Source organism: Palaemon carinicauda, chromosome 1 (genome assembly GCF_036898095.1).
Source record: "Palaemon carinicauda isolate YSFRI2023 chromosome 1, ASM3689809v2, whole genome shotgun sequence".
Classification (NCBI taxonomy): domain Eukaryota; kingdom Metazoa; phylum Arthropoda; class Malacostraca; order Decapoda; family Palaemonidae; genus Palaemon; species Palaemon carinicauda.
This window is the reverse complement of record NC_090725.1, coordinates 88,296,953-88,315,999: the sequence shown is the minus strand read 5'-3', so window position 1 is coordinate 88,315,999 and position 19,047 is coordinate 88,296,953. Positions and strand designations below refer to the sequence as shown.

At 32.1% G+C, this 19,047-nt stretch overlaps 1 protein-coding gene across 1 annotated transcript in view; it reads right to left on the bottom strand.

Annotated features, from left to right (window-relative positions):
* Window positions 1-960: 960 nt before the first annotated feature.
* The window catches only part of LOC137649725 (uncharacterized), a 343,172-nt gene continuing 325,085 nt past the window's right edge, over window positions 961-19,047 (bottom strand). Inside the window, exon 5 of the mRNA XM_068382683.1 lies at window positions 961-1,113. Coding sequence (XP_068238784.1) covers window positions 1,074-1,113 — 40 coding nt within the window. The 3' untranslated portion in view covers window positions 961-1,073. The remainder of the gene's footprint in view (window positions 1,114-19,047) is intronic.

Genomic DNA, 19,047 nt, shown 5'->3' with positions numbered 1-19,047 from the left:
AACAAGGAACACTTTATACATTACTGCCCTTTCCACGGCTATTCTTAATCAATTTCATTTTTCAAGGTACACATATGTTTTTTTTTTTTTCCAAAGGGTTAAGAAATCTAAACGCATTCACTTTACATATCGCTTCTTCTTTTTCTACCTTGACACTATACAATGCTTTCTTAGCTCTATTCATTTAATCATCATCATCATAATCATCTCTTAGGCCAGAGGTCACCAACCTTTTTGGCTAGAAGAGCCATTTATTCAAAGAATCATAAAAATTTAGTATTGTAGAGCCGCAATGACAAAAACAGTATACTAAGGTCTAAAACCAACAGATGCTGTACTTCAGACATTACAGAATATAGTTCAGTAGGCCTACTTAATAAATTAATCATAGTGATATTATTTATCATACAGCAGCAGTTATGTTCAAAAGGAAAATAGTTAATATAATCTTTCGGGTATTACACTTTCTTTTTAATGCTAGCACTCATAAATCATCTAACAAATCTTTGTTACATGTAGTACCAGTAGTATGAAAGATGATTGTTGTGGTCACAAAATACAAAAGAAACAAAGAGTACATTGTATTCTTGGAAGTTATACGATCATACCTTTAAATTTGAAGGGTGGAAGTACATTATTAAAATTAGAAAATATATATATCATATTCACATAATATATATTATATATATATTATATATATATATATATATATATATATATATATATATATATATATATATATATATATATATATATATATATATATATAAGAATGCAAAAAATTCAGATTATTAATAGTATCAGTGTTTTTGTTATGGCAGTCACCGCATTACAATAGGAAAGCAACACTGTATTCATGAAAATTATATCACTTTCTGACGACTTAGAAGACATTCCTTGTTGGAAATTAAAATGTAATTTTCTATAAGAGTTAAATACATAAAGATTTTTATTGTGAGATGTGTTCCTATGATCCCTTGGAGAGCTGGTCAATGTTCGTAGAGTAAGAAGTAGTTATCAGCTTTAAGCAAGATCTACTGCTTTCATTGTGTAATGTACTTCTTAATTTTCCTTTAATGAAATTCATGCTTGAAAATATTTGTTCTCACAAATCTGAAAATGAAGAGAACCCTAAATGAAAACTGCGTATTTTTGAAGAAGTCTGGTAATGTAATGCAAATTCCAACCTCATTAACAGTCTTATCTTTTCTGATTTAGTATTTTCCCCCATTTTTGTTGACTAGCTAATGTGGCTTATTGTGTTTCTAAAGACTAGATCATAGAGTAAAACTTTAAATTTTGATGTCCCTAACTTTTTACTGCAACCAGTTATTTGAAGCTCCAACTCTAATTAGTTCACATTAGTAAAGACTAACAAACTTAGTTCAGATATATCTGGCGAAAATGGTTTGATCTGAAAGGACGAGGTTTCTTTCTACTTTTGCATTCTTGGGCACGTCCTTTAGACCCCATTTCCATTTTCAAGAAAATTTTATGGCATCAATATCAACCTCACAATCTGCAGATTCTTTGTATTTCCTCAGTGATGGAAAGTGAACAAACACTATTTTCTCAAAATCTCTGACAAACACTGCAAGCTTCCTTTCAAATGACCACACCTCTGAAAGGCATGAAACATTATTTTCCTTGTAATTTCAGATTAAAATTATTTAAATAGAAAATTATTTAATATTTCAAGTCTATGAAGCTTATTCACATGTAAATTTTAAAATATCAGTAATATTGGTGCCTATAATATGCCTTTGAAATTTAATAAAATGAAAAAATATTAACTTATGAATGTTACATAATTTTTTTGTTTTAAATGGATAAAAAGGTTAGCTTAGTGTTTAGAGCCGCAAAAGTGCCTTGAAAGTGCCGCAGGTTGATGACCCCTGTCCTGGCTTATTGATGAAAAGGGCCTCGGTTAGATTTTGCCAGTGTGTTTTCTACCTTGAATGAGTCCTAACTCCAAGACTAGAACACAAGATACATTAGCATTGAAACTTTATTCAACAAATATTGGATATATTTAAAGTTATTGCAATGAAATTGTAATTTGATCGATTTCATATTTTTCCCTGGTAGCTTCCAGAAAAGGAACCACTTCTCTCCTCTCCACAAAACCCCTATTTGCATTCACCTAGACACTCGCCAACTCTTCCTTACCCCATGTTCCTAAAAATACTCAAAACCTAAATGGAACCAATTCATTCAGTTTTCTGAAAAAAAGCAGATATTAATGGCTGTTACTTTAATTTTTGGTAAACTTGTCTTCTAAGTACTTGGGGCTGCATATTCTTAGTGTCCCATGGTACATAAAGAAAATAAAATAATTTCGAAATGTATGTATGGTAAGCTACTGCTTGGTTTTATAAATATGAAAAATTGGTTTACCAAAACGTCTAAGGAGGGATACTATCATTTTATCGTTTCTCTATGGAAAACCCAAGATTGAATTTTTCTTTTACAATAACCAGACCCTCATTAACAGAACGAAACCAAAACATTTGTGAGGACCAAACTGAAAGCATCAACCTAGTCTAAAAAATAAAGAAAAATCTCACCAATTCGGGAATTATATTCTCCTGTATAAGAACGATACCCTTGTATACTTAATATCATCGTGAGTCCGTTGATGTTATCAATAAGACGAAAATAATGAATATAGTAGTCTTTTTACGTTCCCTTTCGTGGTTATATATATATATATATATATATATATATATATAATATATATATATATATATATATATATATAATATATATATATATATATATATATATATATATATATATATATATATATATATATATATATATATATTGAAACTGTCACAACCACTCACAAGACATTCTTCAATATTATACTTTTTCTGTACTTTTCCGTTTTTACTTTCAAGTCACAATTCTACTGTTCTTCCTTTTTGGAGTAACTACTCCCCCTACGGCATTCTTTATTTTACACCGGACTACTGCTATGTAAAGATCAGAATAATTTATAACACAAAAGAAATAACAAATTTCCTGTTAGTCATTCTACTTTTACTCCACCATCCATTGTTAACTTTTGATGTGGTCATCCCTTCATACTTATCGGCCAGTCTGTAATCTGTCCCAGCGAATTCAATCAACATAATCTGTTAGGCAACTGGCTATATTCTATTAAAGTAATATTTAAAGACCAATAAAGTCAATACTTTGATGATCCTTAACCAAATACCTCAAATAACAAAGCAAAAGTGCTTAATGTGACATGATTAAAACCAAAATGGCATAAGATTGTTGCAATAATTTTCAACCAATGAAATATAAATGATAACTATATAAACCTAAATTGGTTGCGCAATCCTTCAGTCTATTACAAAGGAGTAAAACATCTACCCCTCATCATAATGAGGGGTAGATGGAAAAGGTTTGAGCATGCTTTCGCACTCCCCAAGAGAGATTAGTTCACCGAACGTTCAACTGGGCTCCACAAGGCACTAGAAGAGTTGGAAGACCCAGGCCAACATGGCTGAGGACAATGAAGCGCGAAGTAGGAGATGATGAATGGAGAAGTATTGAATTAAAAGCTCAAGATAGAGGAGACAGGCGAAATCTAATCGAGGCCCTTTGCTTCAATAGACGTAGGAGGAGGTGTTGAAAACATCAAAACAAAAGAAAAAATGTCCAATACGGGCAACTATACATTTTATACCACAAATGACAATTCATCTAAAGTTGGAAAAACCTGTCAATAAAGGTACTGGTTCAGAACTCAATGAATGAAAAAAAAAACCGTTATAAACCTTTTAACCTTGAAGCCGGTGTGATGGAATAAAGTTAAAGGTTGTCATTCAAATAAAAGGAGAATGTTGCATTAAAGACTATCACAATTTCCATAAAAACATAAACTGCATACTGCAATAAGAGGTACAATCTTTCATAGAAAAAAACTATTAAGGTTTTAAATAAACATCTTACTGAATATTTTTTCTTAAACAGAAAGGACCCTCATGAAACAAAATAAAATCGTTGTCAAAACAATAAACATTATATTTGGCTATATCTAACAAAGAAACAAATCCTTTTATCACTTATAAGTACAAATACTCAGCAGAACCTAGCTATTATCTATTCTTTAATGTATTCATTTTCTAGGAAAGAGCAATTTAAAACTAATATCAAAACAGCATCTACTTAAAAAAAAAAAAATTTGAACACGAGAAATTATTAAAAGGGTACAAAGTACAAAGCCTTTTTTTGGATGTAAATAGCCCTTGTTTGAAAAACATTTAATACTTCACAGCAAAGATATAAACGTTTAGATAAACGGCAAAAAATACCTCCCTGAAGAGAAATAAAAATCAGAAAAAGATAATTAAAAGGCAAAATATATTTAATTGTCTAAACATAAAATATTACGCTTGATATAAGACAAGGCCTCACTATAACGTAAATAATGTTTTTTTTTTATTCATGCAGCGAAAATGTATTTCGAAGGAAAAATAATTAAAAAAGCACTAAATATTCCACTGAAAAATAGCAAATGCAACTAACGAAATAAATGATGTCCAAAGCAACGTCTCCAACATATCAGTTTGAGTGCTATTTCTAACTGCGCAATTTACTCAGGAGATTTCAGGTCACAAAACTTTACAATTGTTTTTCATTTCCCTTACTCCCCTTCTTCAGCAACTCTCTCTCTCTCTCTCTCTCTCTCTCTCTCTCTCTCTCTCTCTCTCTCTCTCTCTCTCTCTCTCTGTTCCCTTTCCATTTCCCGTAGCGTATTTTTGTCAAATTTTGATATTCAGCATTTCACTTTTACATAGCAATCACTATTCCATTAACTGAGTTCCTGTCACTTTCTTTATCAGATAACAACTCTCTCTCTCTCTCTCTCTCTCTCTCTCTCTCTCTCTCTCTCTCTCTCTCTCTCTCTCTCTCTCTCAATTTCATTTCCCATAGAGCAATCTTCTGTAATTTCTTACCTGGCCCGATCTACCACTGACCGTATGCGCTATTAACTAATTAAAACCGACCATGCATAACTAAAAGTATTTTCACCCTTCAGGTCTAAGCTCATTAGTACCAAATTGGAACGCTCCCATCACTTTCAATTAGCTGTGGCACTTAGCGACATACTCACCAGTTGCTTATAATTTGAACATTCCGTGTAGAGAATCATACATGAGCTCATTTGGAACTACGGTTAATTTCAACATTTATTTGTGATATGGAAGATAATGTTTTGCCTTTCATTAGTTTCTGTTGCCAGAAACATATATCATATTCGATTAGCAGTATTCTTACTTCAGTTCAGGAGTGTTAAAAGCATAGCAATAAATCGGTGTGAATTAGCGGTAAGACGCTTTTCTTCCCCCAACAAATTTAATCTATTCTTGATTCCCAAATCATGAAAAAATGATATAACAAATAATAATAAAAAAAAAACTCAAAAAAAAATTATGAGTTAAGGCTTAGAAACGCAAAAATATAGAAACCAAAAAGGTTATGTGTCTTCAATTAAAACGAAAATAATCAAAATACACAGAATAATCTTATGATACAAAAGGCTACACTTTTTATTAGTAAAATGACGACCACATTCACAATTTCCACTAAAATATAGCGCTATGAAAGAAATATGTCCTACGATGTTAAAACAGTAAAATAAAAGCCATTACTAGGATATCTTTACAAGACAAAACTGCATCAACTATAATAAGAACACCAGTACTCATACTATTATCTTTACATAAATATATTTGTGAGCTATTGGAGCATGTCCGTTGTGCCAGCCGCATCATAGTAATGATAGCAAGGTATCCTCAGCATTATTACAATAATACTGATAGTGTACGCGACCCTTGCCCGAGTTATGGGGAGAGACTGAGTACTTATACAGCTGGCAATGCCACTGACCGTGACCGGATATATATATATATATATATATATATATATATATATATATATATATATATATACTGTATATATATCCAGGCACTTGCTCCTTATTATATTAGGTTTATGACAATTTCAGATTCTTCCCTCAGCAACTTTGATGATATGAAGACACCTTTATCCCAGCAAAAAAAAAAAAATACATACATATATATATATATATATATATATATATATATATATATATATATATATATATATATTCTTTTACCTAAAATTAGGGTCAACATTATTCTAGTGATTTGATAACGTCTTAAGGTGTAAATGAAAGCATATAGGTCACCCATAAGCAAAATGGTATTCGGATTAGTATTAAAGAAGAAACTGGAAAGAAAATCACTATAAAAACAAGAGCAATCAGAGAATTCTCAACTCCGTAACAGGGTACTATTGACACAGAAAGACATTGGAATTGCACTTGACCTAGACTCCTGATCCTGATCCAGAATCCGGATCCGGATCATCACTACCGTCCGTGGCCTATGACCTATCTGTGGTGGACATTTCATCAAAATCCGTCAACTTGTTTTGACTTAATCTTTAAAATTATGAAAAAATGCTATTCCAGATCTAGAATCCGGATTCGGAACCAGATCATCAACAAACGTTACTGGAGTCGCCCATGGCTTAGTGGAGACACACAAACACACATTTCATCAAAATCCGTCAATTTGTTTTGAAGTAATCTTCAAAATTGTGAAAAATGCAAATCCGGATCTAGAAACTGGATTCGGAACCGGATAATCTCCAAAAGTTACTGGGGTCACCCATGGCTTAAGATCTATATGTAGTGGGCATTTCGTTAAAATCCATCATTTTGTTTTAAATTGTGAAAAATGTAAATCCGGATCTAGGATCTAGATCCGGAACCAGATCATCCCCAAAATTAAATGAGTCGCCCATGGCCTAAGATCGAGCTGTGGTGTAAATTTTGTCAAAACCCATCTGTTTGTTTTGGCGTTATCTCAAGAGTGGCAAAAATGCAAACCCTGATCTAGAATCTGGATCCGGATAATCTCCAAATTTTAATGGGGCCGTCCATGACCTAGGAGTTGAATTTCGTCAAGTAGTTTTGATGTCTATGGACAGACAGACAAATAAATAAACAAACCAACTAGATCTTATAACCTTGACGATAAAAAAAATAAGAGAAGAATTGCATGACAGAAGAGAAAAGGCATTTGATAAACAACTGTCATGTAATTTTCGTGCAACCAACGAGGCATATTATGCGAGGAAATGGAGAGCTGGACTTAATTGCTATTTCTGCTAATTATTACGTTACTTGCGTTAACATAAAAGGCTCTTACGAAACATTATTCGAACAACAAGGTGTTGTTACTACTACTACTACTACTACTACTAATAATAATAATAATAATAATTATTACAATTAACAATAATAAGTCTTGATAATCCTGCGTATGATCATAACTTCTGTGCAAAGGGTATTCGACTGAAATGAACGACGCACGGGAGTTGAGGAAGGGAATATGTGAGCTCGTTACAACTCCCTTTTCCTAAGCTCTCGGCCATTTTGGAGGGACGGGGGGGGAGTTGATCTATAAATAAATCCTCCCCTTTGATTCTGTGTGTGGGATCTGGCGACGTTGCTGGTCAACAGGCGAACAGACGTAAAAAAGGGGGTAAAGGTGACATTTTTTCTTGTGGTAATTTCTCTTTTTTTCCTTTATTTGTCTCTTGGATATTGGAATTCTCTCTCTCTCTCTCTCTCTCTCTCTCTCTCTCTCTCTCTCTCTCTCTCTCTCTCTCTCTCTCTCTCTCTCTCAACTATTCAAGCCAGAATCATTCATAAACCATGAATGTCAACTACAAATGAACCGTTTTTAAGTTCTCAATAGTGGACAGTAACTATGGATTTTGTCCTGAATTATCATTTTTAAATGTTAAGAACCATATTTTTTAAAAGAAAATTTAAAAGAATAAATATTTCACAATCAATCTTACGCATAAAAGTAAATCAAAACCATACTGCTATACTCAATCGCAACAATATCTTCCGGTAAAATTCGTTTTCATGATTTGTTAGAATCTCTCTCTCTCTCTCTCTCTCTCTCTCTCTCTCTTTATATATATATATATATATATATATATATATATATATATATATATATATATATATATGTGTGTGTGTGTGTGTGTGTGTGTGCACCTGAGATACCTACTTTAATAGACGCTCATTCGAGAAATAAAAAAAGAGAAAAGTGACCAACGTCTGCATTCCTTCACCCCAAAAACAGAAGATCGAATAAATTCTTGAAAATCTATCCCTATAACATCAGCTGCACCTTAGGCTACGCAAATGGTTCACTGTCAGCAAATCGAACCTACCTATAGACAATGCTCCAATCCCCTCAGTATTCCAGACAAACTCGCGCTTCCTGAGAAATAAATTCCCTCTAATTAAATACCCACTCCAGGCCATCTATCCAGCACGGTACTTCTCTCTCTTCCTAGCAAATACATTCTAATTGTACGCTTCAACTCAGCCACTTACTATCTTTGCATCTTTCAACGTAACTAAAAAGCCATGAAGGATTTTCCTAATGTTCTTCGCATGAAACAACGAAATATTTTACTTGCATATTCTATTAATTCATAACTATTAAATCTTAATATCTTTAAGGTGTTACCTTCATATGGTTTCAGATCTTCTTATTCTCTGAAATTTATTTATCCCCTTTTCACCTTGGAACATCTGATTCACTATAATATGAGAGGAAATCTTGTAGCCAATTTGAATTTGTCATATGTCCGCCGGCGTAACACGGAAAATAAATGTTAATAAAGACAGATATACACATGCATTTGCGCGCGCGCACACACACATACATATATGTATATATATATACATATATATATATATATATATATATATATATATATATATATATATATATACACACACACAGACAGATATGTAGATATATAGTTATTTCAGTAAATAATTATGAATCTACCATACTCTTGAATCTTTGCATACCATACTTATGTGAAATGTAGCCGCATATAAAGCACAACCGCAGTACCAGTTAATAAGTCCGAATTCCTTTAGATTTGTAGAAATTCCACTAACATGCCCATTTGAACCGGTTATAAAAGATATTTTGCGATCAACATACATGAGTCGTAATAATGTGAGTATAATAACCCTTGCCTATAATAAGGCTCAATTAAATAGGTTCGAAGCCCTTCAATTGCGAAGCAAAGCTATTAGATTTTTTAAAATACGAGAGATAGCCATAGGTATTGGCCCATTTCCTTAGCAACCAAGAATACAAAGAGCATCTGAACACAAATGGCACAAAACAGTTCAAAACAATTTTCTCCGTGATGGATCAAAAGAACTTTTTTATCACAGATATTTATTCAAGGAAGACATATATAAAAAACTTTGCTACAACACCCCTGTCTCCCACCTATATTGATTTTTCGAAATTCCTTTACCCTCATTACCGTGAAAGTGATAATGAAAATATAAAATTATATGGCTCTCAAAACTCTCTAAAACAATTTCTTGACATTTCAAATTCTTTCAAAGTGTTATCATCTCTCAAACCCTAAAGACCTTGGATTCCAATACCCATCTACAATAAAAAAGAACGAGGGAATTCTAAAGTATAAAAACATCACTGAAAAACATCATCTCTGATTTATAAGGCAAAAATATCTTCTGGTCCTGTTATCTCTACATCTCTTTCCCTAAATCACAAATCACAGGTGTTTGGCAGAATACCCTTTTCGAAACTAGCTTTCTTTTGCAGGTGCGTAGCTTCTTAGAAGAGAAAGTGCGTGCAGGTGGACAGCAAAACACTTTGCGCTCTTCCCGCCAACACGTGAAACGACAGACTGGAAGGCTACCGTAGGAGACTGGATGGGAAAGCGTCTGTCTGGATAATACCCATCCCCCCTTACTCTCTCTTTCTCGCTCCCTCTCCCTCTCTCTTTCCCTTCCCCTTTACACACACACACTCACACAGAAGCTCTCTCTCTCTCTCTCTCTCTCTCTCTCTCTCTCTCTCTCTCTGACCTTTTTCAATGGATCTGTTATGTCTTCCTTTTCCCGAATACGTATTTTCACACATTAACGGTTTTTTTTTTAATCTACTCTATCTAATTTCAACGTTGCTTAACATCAAATCTCCTCATACTTTTTAAATCAATAATAACGTTTATTTATCCGTAAGATTCCCAACATGAACGGGCAGTCGACAGAGCACATCCATTCGCCCATATTATGTTGTATATCGCAAGATAGGCAATTGAATTATGCACATTTTAGCGATAGTTCCGTGCAAATCATATAAAAATTGGTTATGATATTGAAAAAAGACGCTTTTAACCTTTTCGTGGCCTTGTACTTGACCTTTGACCATATAATTTCCATAATCCGATGAAATTGTCCTTGGATCATGGGCAATCATCCCACCAAATTTCATGTGATTCGCTCTAATAGTTTTAGAGTTATGCGAACCATAAACACATAAATAAACAGGTAAATACACGGCTATCAAATAAACACACGCCTATCGAAACATAGCCTTCATAACGAAGTTGGTGAAGGTAAATATATTGCCTCTCGTGTTGTGGTATGAGAAACCAACATATTCCGAGGACAAAATCTTTTTTTATTTTACAACTATTGATATTCTTTATAGAAAGCGGTACAGAGGGTAAAAAGCTGCAAAAACCCTTATCACTGTACGGAAGATGCAATTGAATTTACTTAAGCAAACATATGCCGGCTACAGGAAAAATACAGAGGAAGACGGAGAGTTTCATAGTGATGCTAAAGGCAGCACAGTCAAACACGTCGAGTTTAGCGTTCGAGACCGAACGTGTTCCTACAATAGAGGTAAGCAACAAGTTCCCAGGAGCAACGACGAAAAAGATAACATCATTAGATATCATCTGGTATCTTTTTAAACAATACTATGCTAATAATTAAGTGACAACTTATATGGATAGAAAATTGTTTTTATAAAATTCATTCTCTAAAGTATATTCAATTGAAGGCTTTAATTTCATTTATCTGTTTTTAGACATTGCTTCTAGCAAGTAATTATGTATCAATTTCAAAACATTATCAATTACACCAAATTCCAATACACTAATGTATCCTCTAATCTCTTGTTTCCTCATACGGTCGTTTCTTTACATGCAAGGTTGTTAAAAGCTACATATAACTTTAGCCTTCTTCACCTAAGTGTAGTATCATATGTACTTCTTCTCATATATATATATATATATATATATATTGATATATATATATATATATATATATATATATATATATATATATATATATATATATTGGGGTGTGGAAAGAAACTGCGTACCAAACTCAGACCATGGTATCTTCATTCCGTCAAACGTATGTAGATTAAACATATTTTCAATACTAACCCTTCTATTAGTCTAATGATAACAACTAAACACGACCTAACCAATGCGCTAAAAATATAATTTAAGCCAAGTGCATGTGGCAGAACTTTCCTATTCATTACACAGGAATGGTCGGTTAGATGGTATTACTAATATCAAAGGAAAATGCAGTTCTATAATTATGTCTCTATTTCTGTTTCCTTGACTATATTTTTTTATCATGTACACGCTTGACCATGGCCCGGTGCGTGCGCGCGAACACACACACACACACACATATATATATATATATATATATATGTATATATGTGTGTGTATTATTATTAGTATTATTATTAATATTACTAGGTAAGCTACAACCCTAGTTGGAAAAGCAAGATGCTATAAGCCCAAGGGCTCCAACAGGGAAAAATAGCCGAGTGAGGAAAGGAAATAAATAAACGATATAAGTAATGAAAATTAAAATAAAATATTCTAAAAACATTAAAACAGATATTTCATATAAAACTATAAAAGGACTTATGTAAGCCTGTTCAACCTAAAAACATTTGCTGCGAGTTTGAACTCTTGAAGTTCTACTCATTCAACTACCCGATTAGGAAGATCATTCCTCAGCTTGGTCACAGCTGGAATAAAACTTCTAGAGTACGTATGTATGTATTTATGTGTATGTATGTATATATATACATATACATACATACATGCATACCTACATACACACACATGTATACATATATGTATGTATATATATATATATATATATGTATATATATATATACACACACACATATATATATATATATATATATACATATATATATATATATATATCAACTAAATAAATTTTCCCTTAGGAGGGATAACTAGAATCGGTTTTGCCCTCCGGTACTTTTGGAATGGTGCAAGTCCTGTGGTCTTATCTACCACCAATACAACCCACCACACTCGAATAGCTACCAGATACATCAACAACTGCGTAACCTAGGTAGATAAAAACTTAATGAAGTTTGAAGTAACCAGGACCTAGTTACATCAGCAAAAAAAGGTTTTTAATTCGGATTAATAACAAACTATTAATTTTGCTGTAAGATAGATAAATCTAATTACGATGGCTATCTAAAAAATTTGGAAGAAATGTAATGGGAAAGCAATTAATTCTCAATGTTGTTTGAATTAAACTTACATTAAGGAAACTAGCAATATTTAGGCCAAACAACATTCATGAAAGGATAAATTTGACAGGGAAGATGCAAATGAGATAGTGGATGAAATACTATTCAGAAGGTGTGAAAAAAAAGTAAAACAATAAGGATAGCGAAAATCGAGAACGAAAGGGAGGATGAGAGAATTCGAACAAGAAGCGAGTAGAGTATTGCTGCCCTCATTTGGCCTAACCCTCTATTATGATAAGCAATCACTTCAAGTGACAGTAACAATTAATTTTCAACCACTATTATTCACCTTACCTATTTAAAAAAAAATCTTTACCAATGCAATTCAGAGGGATTTAATTAGTATATGTTAAACATGATCAATATAGTCCCTTCTGCATGAATCGCTAAACCACTACACAACATTGACTATTTTTATTTATTCCCTTGAAAACTATCAACTTAAAATTCAAAGCAAATGCCAGTCTAGTATTTTGATAGAATTATTTTTAACAATTTCAATAATAATTATGATACTTTTCATAGTTTTAACAATTGTAATAATATCTTTTAAATGGGAAAAAGATAAGTTTATTTATTTCCCAGAGGGTAGAATAGAATATTCTCAACCTGTCTTTATCTTTGTTACCGATGTATAATGAATTATCGAGATGCATGCAATATGATCTCCATTGCTGAAAGTTTGACTGATTCCTTGATTTTCGATATTAAAAGATACTTTAAACAATTGCTAATATCCTTTCAATGGAAGATATTTTACCAGTATAAAAATATCTTGAAATGCAAATTCAGTCGGGAGAAATCATCAAATGAATCTTGTCTTCTAAGTTTTGGATTACTTTATCAAATCCAAAAGGGAACGACAGTAAATTAGCAAATAAAAAGATGATCTTTTAGATGAACACGAAAGAGAGAGAGAGAGAGAGAGAGAGAGAGAGAGAGAGAGAGAGAGAGAGAGAGAGAGAGAGAGAGAGAGAGAGAGAGAATTATCGACACTAAGAGCAAGCAATTTTGTTGCCCTTGTCAAAATGAATGACAAAGTTAAGTGTCCACTAATTGTCTTACTGGAACCCAGTACAGCAATAAAAATATTTTATTATTAATATTATTAATTAATTGAACTATTATCGCTCACTAATAAAAAGTAATTTCCAATTGCTTTGTTTTAGCGGTAGAACTAACTGGAATTAATTGGAAAAAGGTTCTAGCTGGTAACCAATTATGAGTAAAAACTTTAATTGAAATAACATTCATAAAGAACTTCACTATCCCTAATCAAGCCAATATCCAAACCTACATGAAAAAAAAAATGCTATAACCCTTTGCCCAAAATACAGATTGAAGTTCAGCAGGACACTGGAAAAAGAGGAAATAGAGAATAAGATTTAAAAGGGAAACAGCAATGATTACAAACCGGCTAAATATCATGATAAAATAAAGATAAATAACGGAGAAACTATCAGCTGAAAATTCAGGTCACCCACTCTACTTATGAAGTTTCCCTGTTACAGCTGCATGATAACGAAGCTCAAAACAAAGCAAAAAAGATAATTAAGGATGCACAGTGCCACTGAAACTTACACAAGGAAAGACATTACAGCTGGAATTAATTGCATAACATTACACGCGGCGTTTGATTTCGCATGGGAGGGTCTAAATGCAAAAGATTCAGGATTTAAGAAACAAGACACCTGTTGAATAGAAAACCCGAGAAAAATACTAATAACATCGTGAAAATAAAAATAAAATAAATGACTTTACATATAGATATGTCCAAACGCCTGAGTCTGAAAATATTCTGACAAATTGAGTATTTATTTAAGGAAACTTTCTTTAGGGTAGAAACAGACCATATTTTGGCAGGTCATTAATCCCCTTTCCAAATATAATAAGGAGAATAATAATAATAATAATAATAATAATAATAATAATAATAATAATAATGTTAAATACAATAACAGAATAATAATAGTAATTCTAATAAGAAGTAAAATCTTTAAAAAATAAAATCTTCTGGAAAATTAATTTAATCGTGACAATGAAGATCAAAGCAAAGCCCTATACAATAAAGCTCTACAAGAACTGGAACTTCCTAAATAAAAACTACAGTACCACAGCTTTTTGAATTAGGTTTTTCTTACATAGCTTTGCCAGGATATGGCTAATTTATCTCAAATAATAATAATAATAATAATAATAATAATATTAATATTAATAATAATATTAATAATAATAATATTAATAACAAGAAAGAACACCAATAAACTTCCCAATTAAGAGAGAGAGAGAGAGAGTGAGAGAGAGAGAGAGAGAGAGAGAGAGAGAGAGAGAGAGAGAGAGAGAGAGAGAGAGAGAGAGAGAGAAGCAACTCGTTGTATGAAATGGAAGAGTGCAGTGTGTCCCTTGAGTCAACACTGAAGCATAAGAGAACTTGAAAGCCTATTGCCAGTCTGAGAGTGACATCCACAAATGCTGGGAGGTAATATATATATATATATATATTTATATATATATATATATACAAATATATATTTATATATACAGTATATATAAAGTATATATATATATATATATATATATATAGAGAGAGAGAGAGAGAGAGAGAGAGAGAGAGAGAGAGAGAGAGAGAGAGAGAGAGAGAGAGAGAGAGAGAATTTACACACACACATATACATATATGTATGTATATATATATATATATATATATATATATATATATATATATATATACACACATATACAGTATATACATACACCAAATTCCAAATAATTTGACTACAAAATACCGCCGAAATTAACCTTTAATAAATAAAATGAAAATTTTCTTTCTATAAGTTAATAGATAAGAATCCAGGGAAAACATTTACAAACAAATTAGACTCCAGAGACCAAACAGCTTTAATGTCAGGCAAGCCAAGTTGCATAGTACAAGGCTTCCCAAAGTCAATATTCTCTATCAATCACGGCATAATCAATGTTGATTAAATGAACCAAGGCATACGCTCCACTAATCCATCCAGCTGATCGGTGAAAAGGCAAATGCCGTATCGGGCCCATATGGGAGAGGTGACAACGTAAACTCGAGTCGATACCTTTTGGCATACTCATTCAGTATTTTTTGATACACTGTGAATTATATAAATGAAAATAAGTCTACAAAGTTAGCTTGCTGGAAAATGGATCAACTGCATTTCGTTTACGAACACTGGGCAAGACAGCTGCCTTCGAAAGAAATATATCTAATACATTATAATGTGAATCATATATATATATATATATATATATATATATATATATATATATATATATATATATATAAAACACTCTTAAATTAGCTAGAAAGCACATTCTTATTTAGCTCAAGTGAGATTTCAGTCTGAGCCCTTAGTAACAAGATCAAACGCATGAAATTAATTCTACTTTAAAGCCATTTCACTCTAAGAGATACCATAAGAACGCTTTCTCATTTGACGCAAGCTAGTTACGCTTCAACTGATCCATCAAACTACATTAATTAGAACGTGACTCATTCATTCTCAAGTAAAAAAGTAATTTGTTTCCTTCTGAAATGAATGACTTGTGATAAACAAAAAACTGATTTGTACTTGTGTACAAGAGTATAAAATAGCTACAAAATTTTTTTGGATATTAAACAATATAGTTGAAAATGGTCAAAGGTAATTTACAACGTAACAATACAATCTTAAAAGTTTCTTGAGACTTGACAACAATATTTTACAAGAACTTGGGAAAATGGAAATTACCGTGTAAAATAATTTAAAGTTTATCCTGAAATACATATACAAAAATATCACAGAAATGAGGGAAGATTAAGGAGTAATGGATGAGAATTCATTTGAGTACTTAACGAGTCGGAATGAACATTAGTAAATATATTTAAAATAATATTCTGAAGGAATAAAAGATATCCGTTGAAGGTGTAAATGCTCTGAAAGGCATGGAAGGCATTTTGGTTATGCGGAAAATTGTTAATGTGTGTCACCACATTCAAACAACGTTAGACTTACAAAACAAGGAACGCCTTAAATGAAAGTCTGGATTTACTTTAAAACTGCATAAACTATTTGGAACAAATCCTAAGGACCTTTCGAAGTATATCTCAACACAATGATTCCTGGCTTTAGAAATATATTTCAAATTTCTAAGGAACCCTAAAAAACATAATTAAAATGTAATCTAAATAGACATCAAACAAATAAAATAGCACCAATAGGTCAATGAAGGGAAAATGTTTGATCAAGATTAATGCTTATGCTTGACATATATTTAAGTGGAATATCGATATACGGAATAAAACAAAAATATTTCTTCTCTAATATACATAAAGTCTAAAGTATTGAAAATGATTCACTTTTCTCTGAAACTTGCAATACCAAAACGATTCACTAGACTGACATTAACTGTCATTGCAAGCAAACGTCAAAACAAGAGCAGCAAGTGTTTCCTCTTCGTCTGAAAAAGTACTCATCAATCATTAGATAAGTTTAATGATCTTTCCAAGAAGTTCACAGTATTACGAATTCAGTATTTTTTTCCGCTTTAAATATATATATATATATATATATATATATATATATATATATATATATATATATATATATATATATATAAAGGATAAGCTTATTGCAGAGTCATAAATAAACCTGAAGGCCATATTATAAATGAAAACTAATGGTAAGACAGTGATGTTCTGATTATGCTAATGTAATTACTTGAAACACACTGTTATGTTGACAATCAATACCTTGTTAATCGACACCCCCCCCCCCATATGCTGGAGGGTAATTTAGGGATTTAAGAAGCTCACTTAAAACAATAAAAGGGCAATTCAGGAGGGTCATCAAGAGACTAAGTCCACCATTAGCATTCAAATAACACTTTTACAGTCAATTAAAACATCTGATATTCTAATCTTCTTGAAAATACGTTGACATTTTTCGCATTCTTATGGATTTTGATTAAAATATGATGTCTAATGACATAAGACTATACCAAAAACAATTACCGGTTAGAGCAATTTTTACACACACACATATATATAAATATATTATACAGTATATATATATATATATATATATATATATATATATATATATATATATATATATATATATATATAGCAAATATGTCTACATATAAAAATGCAAAATTTTTTTCATGATTGCGAAGTCCTTCATAAACGTTAACTAAGTCTTGAAATAAAAGATAAAGGTTATCGTTGTTAGGCCTACAGAAGAGAGGGAAAAATTGGCCGGTTTCCTGAACAAGAATAAAGAATAGATCGAAGGACTTCCTGACCTGAGGGGCAGGTAAGAGAACTCGCGATAGAGGAAAGAAGTGAAATATAATTATTCGAATCGATTGGAAATTACGTAAAAGACCAACCACTGGGAGGAAAATGTTTTATTGAAATGAGAGAGAGAGAGAGAGAGAGAGAGAGAGAGAGAGAGAGAGAGAGAGAGAGAGAGAGAGATTAATGCGTTGTCTATTACTAAGACCAGTAAAGGTCTGAGGAAATGGTCTCTGGAAGAAAGTAGGGCAGGAAACATAATGTCGAACCAAGCAAGAGAAAAGAGCAAAAGTAATTCCATTAACAACAAAAATATCCCAACGAGTGTATGACATAAGCTTCAAAAGATTATTTCAGGGAAGAAATCCCCAAAGGATGATAAATTATACTTCTATTTATAAATAAAAGCGTGTTAATGAATATGTTATAAATTCTTGAAATTCAAGATATAAATTTTGAAACTTGATTAAAACTGCTGCAACTCCAATAATTCTCATATTCTAAACAGTGGCAACACTTGTAAACGAAAAGCAAGCTGACAGATCAACAAAGTAATTATTTACACACATTTAACTTTATACATAAATAAAAATTAAATAATGCTATGTTATAAAGATTCTAAAATAAGAGTGAACACGTTCACAGGCACGTGAGATTTACCTTTGAATTATAAACTATTTCTTTTCAAAGTATTGTTTTCTTCCCCTTTTTTGTGAGAAAGATTTGTCATCACTTGACATAAAAAGTCTTGGAACATCTCTTGCTCTTCATCTGAACAAACATAATAAGTGATCTCTGAATGCAACAAAGAATGCCCCCAATCCTTTAAAAATCTCAAAATATCTCATTTTGAAAGTTCTATAACAGGCGTGAACGTATTTTGGCGATTGGCCTGGAAGAAGGTGACACACTGGTAATGGGATGATACCGGAAGAGCCAAGATAAAAGTTAATTTCCTTCGAGAATGGACCTAACGGAAAGGAATTTGTCTCCGGAATGGAGAGAAGAGAGACAGGATGAGAAGGGATGGGGCTGTAAAGAAATATGTGGAGAAGAAGAAACCAATGGAGAAGGTAAAGTACATGCCTGGGGAAATCAAAACTAAAATGAAAGAACGAACAAATAAAACCATCATTAAAATTTAATGGAACATTCAAATACCTACAACATAATTATATAAAAACTCAACAGGAAAAGAAAGAAAGTATAACT